The 12,500-nt window shown below is 48.2% G+C and overlaps 1 protein-coding gene across 13 annotated transcripts in view; it reads right to left on the bottom strand.

Annotated features, from left to right (window-relative positions):
* The window catches only part of ptprk (protein tyrosine phosphatase receptor type K), a 91,788-nt gene that overhangs the window by 31,107 nt on the left and 48,181 nt on the right, over positions 1–12,500 (bottom strand). For all 13 annotated transcript variants that reach the window (XM_027030391.2, XM_027030390.2, XM_027030395.2 and 10 more), the window contains exon 9: positions 139–441. In XM_027030391.2, coding sequence (XP_026886192.2) covers positions 139–441 — 303 coding nt within the window. The remainder of the gene's footprint in view (positions 1–138; positions 442–12,500) is intronic.

Here is a 12,500-nt window from a genome sequence, read left to right as displayed (position 1 = left end):
ACACACACACACACACACACACACACACACTCACACACACACACACACTCACACTCACACACACACACTCACACACACTCACACACACACTCACACACACACACTCACACACACACACACACACACACACACACCTACCATCCTCATCTGTCTGGATGACGGTCTCGTCACTCTCTTTGCGGCCCTCTGGGTTGGTGAGGATCATGCGCAGGCTCACGTTGGTGTAGGGAGGCAGGGCAGGCACCACGTGGCGGGGCGCTTTGGGGTCCATGTCCAGACACGCCCTGCGGCTCCCGTTCCCGCCACGCTGGTAGTGGTAGCAGATGGTGACGTTGAAGGTGTGGCAGCGTGTGATGTTGTAGCCCAGTGACTCCCAGTCCACCGCGATGAAGCGCGCCTGCGTCTGCGCGATCTTCAGGCTCTTGGGGGTTCTCATTGGCTCTGAGGAGAGAGGGGAGGCGGGGCCAGCTTTTAGGGGCGGGTCCCAGGCACAACGCCGGCTGCTGGACGTACGCAGAGTGGGACACACTCGGAACTGTTTCAGCAAATGACAAAGGAATCTGATCGAGGTCAAGAATGAAATGAATGATGAATTAAGTAAAATGAACGCAAACAATTAAAAAGCCCAAATCAAACTAATACTTCCCACATACATCTCTCTCTCTCCCTTCCTCCCACCAGAACAGCTGGTTACTATCCATGCAATTTACCTGCACATACAGCTACACACACACACGCGCACTGTACATATGACCTGAACCGCCGCCATATCTGTGACGTGTCAGAGCTGACCCCTTTAGTGTGCGACAGCTCTGACATTGTGAGGTTATCAGACGACAAACAGGATGCTGGCATTCTGCAGTACAGAGTTAACACATCTGGATCACCTGTGCTAAGACACACACACACACACACACACACACACACACAGCCAATGTAATGGTCTAATGATGGCTGAACGTAGACTAAAAAACTGCACAAACAGTGTGTGTGTGTGTGTGTGTGTGTGTGTTACAACAACTTGGCAACAACAAAATTCCAGAGATGCAAAAAAAAGTCACACTGCCCAAACACAGAGACCGCGCGCGCACATGTGTGAGTGTGTGTGGTGTGTGTGTGTGTGTGTGTGGTGTGTGTGTGTGTGTGTGTGTGTCATACTCTCCAAACAATTCTCTACCTGTCTTTCTCAGCAGATGAGGTTATGACCTTATGGCATAAATACATAATAAATAGATGATAAAACAAACTGCCTAATAAGTGTCTGAATTAATGTCACTAAAAATCTCTCATGAGACAGAGAGAGGGAGGGAGGGAGAGAGAGAGAGGGGGGGGGGTTAGAGAGAATGTGAGGCTGTCTAACAGAATTCTCCTAATATGATTCAAATCTATTCTATAAGAGATTATATAGTGTTGTACTGTACTGATAAACCCCTGAACACAGAGCTGAACTGGTGCGTTATATAAACACAGAGAGATGCACTGGAGCTTATATAAACACAGAGAGATGCACTGGAGCTTATATAAACACAGAGAGATGCACTGGAGCTTTATATAAACACAGAGAGATGAACTGCTGCGCTATATAAACACAGAGAGATGCACTGGAGCTTTATATAAACACAGAGACGAACTGGTGCGCTATATAAACACAGAGAGACGAACTGGTGCGCTATATAAACACAGAGACGAACTGTTGCGCTATATAAACACAGAGACGAACTGGTGCATTATATAAACACAGAGACGAACTGGTGCGCTATATAAACACAGAGACGAACTGGTGCGCTATATAAACACAGAGACGAACTGGTGCGCTATATAAACACAGAGACGAACTGGTGCTTTATATAAACAGAGAGACGAACTAGTGCATTATATAAACACAGAGACGAACTGGTGCGCTATATAAACACAGAGAGATGAACTGGTGCGCTATATAAACACAGAGAGACGAACTGGTGCGCTATATAAACACAGAGAGACGAACTGGTGCGCTATATAAACACAGAGAGACGAACTGGTGCGCTATATAAACACAGAGACGAACTGGTGCGCTATATACACACACACACACACACACACACACAGACGAACTGGTGTGCTATATAAACACAGAGAGACAAACTGGTGCGCTATATAAACACAGAGAGACGAACTGGTGCGCTATATAAACACAGAGACGAACTGATGCGCTATATAAACACAGAGACGAACTGGTGCGCTATATACACACAGAGACGGACTGGTGCGCTATATACACACACACACACAAAGACGAACTGGTGTGCTATATACATACAGACGAACTGGTGTGTTATATAAACAGACAAACTGGTGTGTTATACACACACAGAGACGAACTGGTGCGCTTTATACACACAGAGAGACGAACTGGTGCGCTATATACATACACAGAGACGAACTGGTGGGTTATATACAAACAGAGAGATGAATCGGTGCTTTACATAAACACAGAGAGATGAACTGGTGCTTTACATAAACACAGAGACGAACTGGTGCGTTATATAAACACAGAGACGAACTGACGCGCTATATACACACAGAGAGATGAACTGGTGTGTTATATAAACACAAATGAACTGGTCTGTTATATAAACACAGAGGAATGAACTGGTCTGTTATATACACACAGAGGAATGAACTGGTCTGTTATATACACACAGAGGAATGAACTGGTCTGTTATATACATATTCATACACCCAGAGAGAGAGAGAGTGTGTGTGTGTGCGTGCGTGCGTGTCTGTGTGTGAGTGCGTGTTTGTGTGTGTGTGTGCGTGCGTGTCTGTGTGCGAGTGCGTGTCTGTGTGCGAGTGCATGTGTGTCTGTGTGCGTGTCTGTGTGCGAGTGCGTGTCTGTGTGCGCGTGCGTGTCTGTGTGCGCGTGCGTGTCTGTGTGCGAGTGCGTGTCTGTGTGCGAGTGCATGTGTGTCTGTGTGCGTGTCTGTGTGCGAGTGCGTGTCTGTGTGCGCGTGCGTGTCTGTGTGCGCGTGCGTGTCTGTGTGCGAGTGCGTGTGCGTAAGTGAATTTGGTTTGTAATTTGCAGCTCTGCCTCCACTGACCCTCTGAGACGACAAAACAATTGTCAGGACTTATTTAGTGCCTGGTCCCTCCTCATCGCCACAGCAACTCGGCAACAGAGCAAACAGCCTCCTGACCCCTTCACTCACCCTATTACACACACACACACACACACTTTCTGTTCCATGCATTTAATAAGAGTTCTGAAGAGGTGAGAGACTAAAATTCAATTTCTATGAGTCACATGCTTCAAGCCACTTGACACACAGGTTCATCCCCATTCCCTTATACACACACACACACACACACACACACACACACAAGCAGTGGGGGAGACATGCAGCAGGCGTGAGAGGAGGAAATGAGTGATTGTGTGTGTGTACGTGCCACTCACAGGGGAGGAGGAGTGAGACAGTGACAGGGGATGCCCATCAGGACAACACTCACGAAAACACCTGATGGAAACACGCAAGGCTTAAAGACATGAGCACCGCACGCGCACGCACACACACACGCACACACAGATATACACACACACAGATACACACACACACAGATACACACACACACACACACACACACACACACAGATACACACACACACACACACACACACAGATATACACACACACACACAGATATACACACACAGATATACACACACACACACACACACACACACACACAGATACACACACACACACAGATATACACAGATGAAAGAATGCTTCCAGACAGATCTCATTATATTTTGGGGGGGAAAATTATTATTCTAGAACTCTCCCACAGTTCAGCAGTTGTGTTCTGTAGGGGTGGCGGCGTACAGTGGGAGGAGCCAAACACTCAGCGTCTCCCGACTCTAGTCCATAGCATTCTTTTGCTCAGTGAGTTCAGTGATGCACTGCATTCTGGGACATGTTGTTTTTCCATTCTTTGTACTCCCTGATGGCTTCTGGGTAAAGCTCTGGTCGCTCTCCGTGATTAGTCTTGATATAAATGCTGCAGGTCTAACTGCACGGCTCTGTTCGCTGTGTGCGCTCTACTCTACATGTCTCACCAAGAGAGAGAATCAGAGAAGGAAGAGAACTGAGCTGAGAGCAGACTGAGGTGTACACACACACACACACACACACACACACACACAGCATGTCCAACAGAAGGGGGGGGGGGGGGGTGACAGACAGTCTGTGTGTGTGTGTGTGTGTGTGTGTGTGTGTGTGTGTGTAAATGAGAAGCTGGAATAGGTTTCTGACGTCCTCCATCACTTTAAATGGCAGGCAGGCAGCAACACGCATTGAGCAGAAATTAACATCTCTGACTCGATATGCCCCATCAACTCCCACACACACACACACACACACACACAGTCTGTCACGCCCAGCCACAAACACGCAGGATAGCAAGAGAATTCTCCACACTAGGATGGCACGATAATCCTTTGTTAACGTCACGTTACCCTGATAACACAGCAGGCGGCAGGACGTAAAGGGAGTCCTGTTGTGTCCTGTGAGCATCCTGACCAATCACAGACGTCCCACAGCAGTGTTCTACGGGTGGCTAGACCAATCACATTGCTCCCACATAGCTAATTCAGCCCAAATAAAGCCAACCCTTCACCAACCTCCATTTTAATATACATCACACTTTACTGCAACTCTGCTGAACATGCGCGCACACACAAAAACTAAATGTGTTATTGCCAACAATTACCTGTGCAGATCTGTGCTCCTCTCTTCACCCTCGCTTTCATCCCTCCATCTCTCTCTTCCTCCTCTTTCCTTCCATCTCTCTCTCTCTCTCTTTGTGTTGATCAATAGTTGTGCAAAAGCCACATTAAATTGCCAGATGAAAGCTACAGTTCTCTGACAAAACCCTATTTATCTCAGACCTTAACTTGATGCAGCTGAAAAAGGCGTGTGTGTGTGTGTGTGTGTTTGTGAAAACATTTAATTTCATTCTTGGCCATTTCTGAATGTATTTCTTTATTAAGCATTAGTGGTCCTCTCTCAGGCTCCTGTCAGAGCTGGAGATAACGAGGACGTTAGCACCACGGCCACCGCAGTTATTACGACCCGTCACACCCTGGGGGGAGCGCGGGGATTGGATGGAGGTCTGTGTGGAGGATGTGTGTAGAGAACATGTGTGTGTGGGGAGAGTGTGTGTGTGTGGGGAGTGTTTAAGGGACTATTACACACACACATACACACACACACCGACATACCCCACACCCCCCCATTCCACACACCCCCACACCTCCATCCACATAACCCACACCCCCCCATAACCACAGTCACACATGCACGTAAACCAGTACACACAAACCAGTACACACACAGCTGCAACCAGCAGGAGTAAAAAAATAAAAAATCAACAAGAGTAAAATTGTGACGTGTGTGTGTGTGTGTGTGTGTGTGTGTGTGTGTGTGCGTATGAAACACACTGCTATTCTTCGTTTCATATTCAGTCAGATGGGGAAGAAAATGATGTATCCCACAATGCCCTGTGCTCAGAGCGGCTGCTGTCATAGCCCACAGGTTGCACATTTCACCGCTTGCCATTTTCGTTAGCATCGCATTTCCTGGGTAGAGGTTTTGCACCACACACACACACACACACACACACACACACACACACACACACACACACACACTACTCCAAGCTGAGCTTCTGATCATTCTCACACTTCACTGCAGACAGGAAATGCAGAAGGTGCCGTTCGGAAGACCAGATCTCCTGAATCAATCCTGAATCGCTCCGGTCACCTGACACTAATCATAGTGTGAACACGCTCAGATAAACACCAACACCACACGTTACACTCAGACTCCGCCCTCAGGTTAGCACTCTTCAGAGTGCGAACTCAACACTGCACACTCCTGCCACTCTCCAGGGTAAGTGTACAGGCTCTAATCTCTTACCCAATGTAAGTGTATAGGCTCTAATCTCTAATCCAATGTAAGTGTATAGACTCTAATCTCTAATCCAGGGTAGATGTACAGCCTCTAATCCAGGGTAAGTGGACAGGCTCTAATCCTGGGTAAATGTACAGGCTCTAATCTCTAATCCAGGGTAAATGCACAGGCTCTAGTCCAGGGTAAGTGTACAGGCTCTAATCCTGGGTAAATGTACAGGCTCTAATCTCTAATCCAGGGTAAATGTACAGGCTCTAATCCAGGGTAAGTGTACAGGCTCTAATCCTGCGTAAATGTACAGGCTCTAATCCAGGGTAAGTGTACAGGCACTAATCCAGGGTAAATGTACAGGCTCTAATCCAGGGTAAGTGTACAGGCTCTAATCCAGGGTAAGTGTACAGGCTCTAATCCTGGGTAAATGTACAGGCTCTAATCCAGGGTAAGTGTACAGGCACTAATCTAGGGTAAATGTACAGGCTCTAATCCAGGGTAAGTGTACAGGCACTAATCCAGGGTAAATGTACAGGCACTAATCCAGGGTAAATGTACAGGCTCTAATCCAGGGTAAATGTACAGGCTCTAATCCAGGGTAAGTGTACAGGCTCTAATCCTGGGTAAATGTACAGGTTCTAATCCTGGGTAAATGTACAGGCTCTAATCTCTAATCCAGGGTAAGTGTACAGGCACTAATCCAGGGTAAATGTACAGGCACTAATCCAGGGTAAATGTACAGGCACTAATCCAGGGTAAATGTACAGGCTCTAATCCAGGGTAAGTGTACAGGCACTAATCCAGGGTAAATGTACAGGCTCTAATCCAGGGTAAGTGTACAGGCTCTAATCCAGGGTAAATGTACAGGCTCTAATCCAGGGTAAATGTACAGGGTCTAATCCAGGGTAAGTGCACAGGCTCTAAGGGGTATTACATTCTTGTTACTGCCACTAAATTTAAAACCTGAAGTCCAGCTCAGTAGTTTTTAACACCACACATACGCTGCCTTTAATGTCACACAAGATACAGTCTTACAATGACGACTTAGCACCTGAGTCTTTATCTAGTCCAGCACAAGACTGCAACTTTGTGTGTGTGTGTGTGTGTGTGTGTGTGTGTGTGTGTGTCTGCACGTGAGAGTGTGACAAACAGTGAGATTAGGTCTCAAAGAAAGAGAAATTGCGGGGGGGGGGGGGGGACCAACAGAATGCAGGACAAAAATGAAACAAAAAATGGGAGCATGAGAGAGAGAGGGAGAGAGAGAGAGAGAGAGAGAGAGAGAGAGAGAGAGAGAGAGAGAGAGAGGAGGACAGGGCAATGGAGAGAGTGTGACTGTGTATATGATGGATGGATTAACTGTGTAATTGCGGCAGGCATGTGTTCACACTCCCATCATGCCCTGATTCTGGCCTGCTCTCTGTGCACCCAACACGCCAAAATCACTCTTTTCTTCAACCTTTAACAACCTGACTCCTGTGCTGGCCCCCACGCCACGCCCCCCCAACCCACAATACCACGCCCCTCACACCACAGCCACGCCCCCCTAACCCACAATACCACGCACCCTCATACCACAGCCACGCCCCCAACCCACAATACCAGGCCACAGTCACGCCCCCTAACCCACAATACCATGTCACAGCCACGCCCCCTAACCCACAATACCACACCCCCATGCCACAGCCACGCCCCTAACCCACAATACCACACCTCCTCACGCCACAGCCACACCCCCTAACCCACAATACCACGCCCCTCACACCACAGCCACGCCCCCCCCACAGGCTTTACCACCTCGCTGGACTATAAACAATGCCATGCAGCACAGCTGCGGTTCAAACCAAAGTCTGAGGGTATCAGAATAACATGATGTCTGGGGACTGAAGCACACGGACTAAACCTCTCTCCCTCCCTCTGGTCCTAAGTAGCAGGTTGCTAAATGGATGTGAGTGAGACTCAGGAGATGGAGTGAGAGTAGTGGCCTTTCAAACACACACACACACACCTTCATTAATAACACTGTGGTTCTCACACACACACACAGACCTGCATTAATAATACTGTGGTCTATCTAACTCATCCCGTCATGAAACCCATCACAGTACCACACACACACACACACACACACACACACACTCACACTCACTCACTCCAAGAAGAGACGTTCCCCATCATCTCAAACTTCATAGTTCTCTCCCTGCTGCCGTGGCAACGCCTGAGTCACACACCATACTGACATCCAAACAGCATAAACAACATCCGATCTCGTCTGATCGCCTTTTAGTAGGTCAGACAGCAGGGGGCGCCGTGTGAGGGCTGCTCGTTACTTACACACACACACATACATTCCTTCCCTCATCCTTCTCTCTCCTTTTCTTCTCTGTGTCATGTCTCTCTAAACACGTGTGAAGTTCTGAAGTTCTCCCCGCTGCACGCAGAGCTCCAAATGAGGACCAGTCCAACAGAACGAGGCTAACGAGGCCGGCTCCGGGGAGGGGGCTGCCCTCCTAACAAACTCATCGCCCCAAACTCCCCGGGACAACAGCTCCATCACCTGACGCTATCGTAATCAGACACTTTCTGAATCAGATGCTGGAGCTGGAACATCCTCACCAGCAGATGTTTTGTTTGTTGGTTGCTTTTTTGGGGGTTGTTATTGAGTCTCTATGGAGTCGGTTTATTGTGCTCAGGAGAAGAAATATGCAAATGTGACTTGCTTGTAGTTTTCAGGCTCAAATCATCATCATGAGACATGAAACATGACAAGGGGAGGGGCTTGGCACTGTTTAAATGACAAGGGGGAGGGGCTTAGCACTGTTTAAATGATGAGGGGGAGGGGCTTGGAATTCCAGTTTAAATGACAAGGGGGAGGGGCTTGGCGTCCAGTTTAAATGACAAGGGGGAGGGGCTTGGCGTCCAGTTTAAATGACAAGGGGGAGGGGCTTGGCACTGTTTACATCCCTCATAATGTAGAATCAACACAAGTTTTCAGGTTTTGATTGTGTTTCTGGCTTCAGTTTCTCTGTTATAAATGGCCCTTATGAACGGTGCTGTAGGACTATAAATGTGCCCATGAGTCAGTCTAACGCATACGTTAGGTGTCCTGCTGTCTCTGTCTGTCTGCGTGCATGCGTGTGTGTGTGTGCGTGTGTGTGCGCACGCACGGTGATGGGAGATGAACTCTGGGTCACACAAGGTTTCCTCCTCATTTCATGTTTTCCAGTCAAATGGAGGGTTACCAGGCAACCAAATACAGCCCATAATGCCTTGTTTTATCAAATATAGCACTGAAGAACAGAGTGAGAGAGAAAGAGAGAGTGAGACAAAGAAAAAAGACAGGAAGAGAGGGAGAGGAAGATTGAGGGAGAGAGAAATTACTTATTTTCGTATTCCTGACAGCTGTGTGTCCTAAAACCTGCCAAACACCACCAGATCTGTCCGAGCGCAGAGCCAGACAGCACACGTCTGTTCAGTCTAATCAGACATCAGGAGGAGGTTCCTGAGTCCCTGATCAGACCATCAGATGAGTGGAGAACGCAGGGGTTAGTGTTCATCTGCACTGTTCAAGTTGCTGAGGCCTGTTGTGCGCACACACGCACACACGACTTGGGCCTGTGATACACATGCAGTTCACCTTTTATCCTGAAAACCTCAAATAAAGCTCTGTGTCAGAAGAAAAGAACAGAGACAGAGAGAGAGAGAGAGAGATGGGGAGAGAGAGAGAGAGAGAGATGGGGGAGAGAGAGAGAGAGAGATGGGGGAGAGAGAGAGAGATGGGGGGAGAGAGAGAGAGAGAGAGAGAGAGAGAGAGAGATGGGGGAGAGAGAGAGAGATGGGGAGAGAGAGAGAAAGAGAGAGAGAGAGACAGAGAAAGAGAGAGGGGGAAAGAGAGAGAGAGAGAGAGAGACAGAGAAAGAGAGAGGGGGAAAGAGAGAGAGAGAGAGAGACAGAGAAAGAGAGAGGGGGAAAGAGAGAGAGAGAGAGAGAGACAGAGAAAGAGAGAGGGGGAAAGAGAGAGAGAGAGAGAGAGACAGAGAAAGAGAGAGGGGGAAAGAGAGAGAGAGAGAGAGAGACAGAGAAAGAGAGAGGGGGAAAGAGAGAGAGACAGGCCATAACAATTGTGCAGAACAAGAACTATTTAGAATCAGTGGGCCACTAGGTCCCAATAGGTCAGTCGGTCTGTCTGTCTGTCAGTCAGTCAGTCGATAAGTGAAGTCACGGCAAATGAGCCAGACATTAATCATCTACACATACGAGGTAATCCACACACACAGGGAGCTGCATAAACAGTTCTTCGGGTGCATGGACTAGGGAATAAAACTGGTACAAACTGTTTAGTCAAGGTAAATGTATCGACAAAACCCCCACACACGGAAACTTATACCTGAGGAACCACACATGGTGTGGTGTTCTCTATGTGGTATAGCACACCCTGGCTGGAGGGGACAGTGTTTGGCGAGGTCCACTTTTCCCCCTGACTCATGTTCTATTCATGGCAGTGTGGGTTTATACTGTGTGTATGGGTGAAAAGGAAAGGAGACAAATGTGATGAATTCAAATCCAGTAACAGGATCAGAGTAGCCCCACACACACACACACACACACACACACACACAGGAAAAGAAAAGAGATGCAGAGAGATTCAGGTACTAGACCTCAGTGAACACCACATTCATCCAACTGGCCTTTTTGAAATTCAAATAGGGAGAGTCTGTCCAAGCTCTGATAAGCAAACTAGGCCAGACACACACACACACACACACACACACACACGCACGGTTTAGGAATAAATATTGTTAACCATACACTAGTCTATCTCAGCACCCACTGGGTCAGCCTGAAAAGGTCAACAGGTCACCATGGCAGGATTTTATCAGTAACTTGCTATAAAAGCAGAACAAGGCAGCGCAACCTGGGTTTGAATCTCGCTGCTGTGGGTGTGAATCTCGCTGTCGTGGGTGTGAATCTCGCTGTCGTGGGTGTGAATCTCGCTGTCGTGGGTGTGAATCTCGCTGTCGTGGGTGTGAATCTCGCTGTCGTGGGTGTGAATCTCGCTGTCGTGGGTGTGACTTGCTGTGGTGGGTTTGAATCTCGCTGTCGTGGGTGTGAATCTCGCTGTCGTGGGTGTGAATCTCGCTGTCGTGGGTGTGAATCTCGCTGTCGTGGGTGTGAATCTCGCTGTCGTGGGTGTGAATCTCGCTGTCGTGGGTTTGAATCTTGCTGTCGTGGGTGTGAATCTTGCTGTCGTGGGTTTGAATCTTGCTGTCATGGGTGTGAATCTGGAGTTCTCCCTCACCACTGTTACCTTCGTGTCTCTCCTTAGGGGTCTGGACTTGGGAGTCTGAAAAGCTTCTGTCTGACAGTCTGCTGTTAAAAGTTCTACACAAACAATTATTATTACCCAGAAGCCCCTCCTGGGAGACCGGGAGGAACAGATTATACATATATCAAAGAATTTGTGTCTGGGGTGTGTGTGTGTGTGTGTGTGTGTGTGTGTGTGTGTGTGTGTGACGTGACTCACTGATTAACTACTGTTTACTGCTATGTCATTGTTTTGTTCTTATACGTGTTGTTATCTACTGCGCACAAGGGACAGACATTTCATACTGCAGTCTTACACACACACACACACACACACACACACACACACACCGATCCACTGTGTGTGGAGCTTGGGACAGCGTTGCTAAAGCACTGCGGTTGGAGATACACATACAAGAGGAACATTTAAATGTTAATGAGCCTCATACTCTGATAATCCTGAGACCTTGTGAACGTTTGCCAGAGCTTCTCACCTCCACGACATGGCTCTCACACACACACAGTCACTCTGCTCTGGCCACCGTCAGAAAACCGTGTTCTACTCTCCGTCAGTCCGTTGACGTACGATGGCAGAGTGACGGCTCCTGTAACTGGTGCGTCCAAAGCCAATCCCCCACAATCCCCCAGCAACCTCGTCACGCATGCCTGCCGTCTCACCCCTCACAGTCGACGGCGCTGAACCTACTCTATCGCTTCCTAATCTCCAGATCTGTAGCAACAAGGAAATACCCTTAATGAGGACAGAGAGAGGAGGAGAGAAGCACGGCACGAGAGAGAGAGAGAGATAGAGAGAGAGAGATAGAGAGAGAGAGAGAGAGAGAGAGGGGGAGCGAGAGAGAGAGAGAGAGAGAGAGGGGGAGTATTATAGTCTGGGAGAATCAGCAGGATTCTCTAAGGACTAACAGAGTTGTTGACAGCAGAGCAGGTCTGGAGAGCAGTTGAGAGCAGCGTTTGAACCCGTGTGAGCGTGTGTGTGTGTGTGTGTGTGTGTGGGTGTGTGTGTGTGTGTGTGTGAGTGGTGTAAACATCCTGTAGCTACATGTGGGGATTAGGGAGAGAGTGAGAATGGTCTGTGTTTATGAGTTGTTCACAGAGGAACAAGCACACACACACACACACACACACACACACACACACACAAAAAGACGGATGTTTTATTTACGCAAGTTTGTTTGTGTGTGTGTGTGTGTGTGTGTGTGTGTGTAATAGTGTAATGTGGTGCCGATGTGCAGTGTG

This window comes from Electrophorus electricus, chromosome 8 (assembly GCF_013358815.1).
Source record: "Electrophorus electricus isolate fEleEle1 chromosome 8, fEleEle1.pri, whole genome shotgun sequence".
NCBI lineage: Eukaryota > Metazoa > Chordata > Actinopteri > Gymnotiformes > Gymnotidae > Electrophorus > Electrophorus electricus.
Note: the sequence above shows the minus strand (reverse complement) of the source record. Positions and strands in the feature narration are given on the sequence as shown.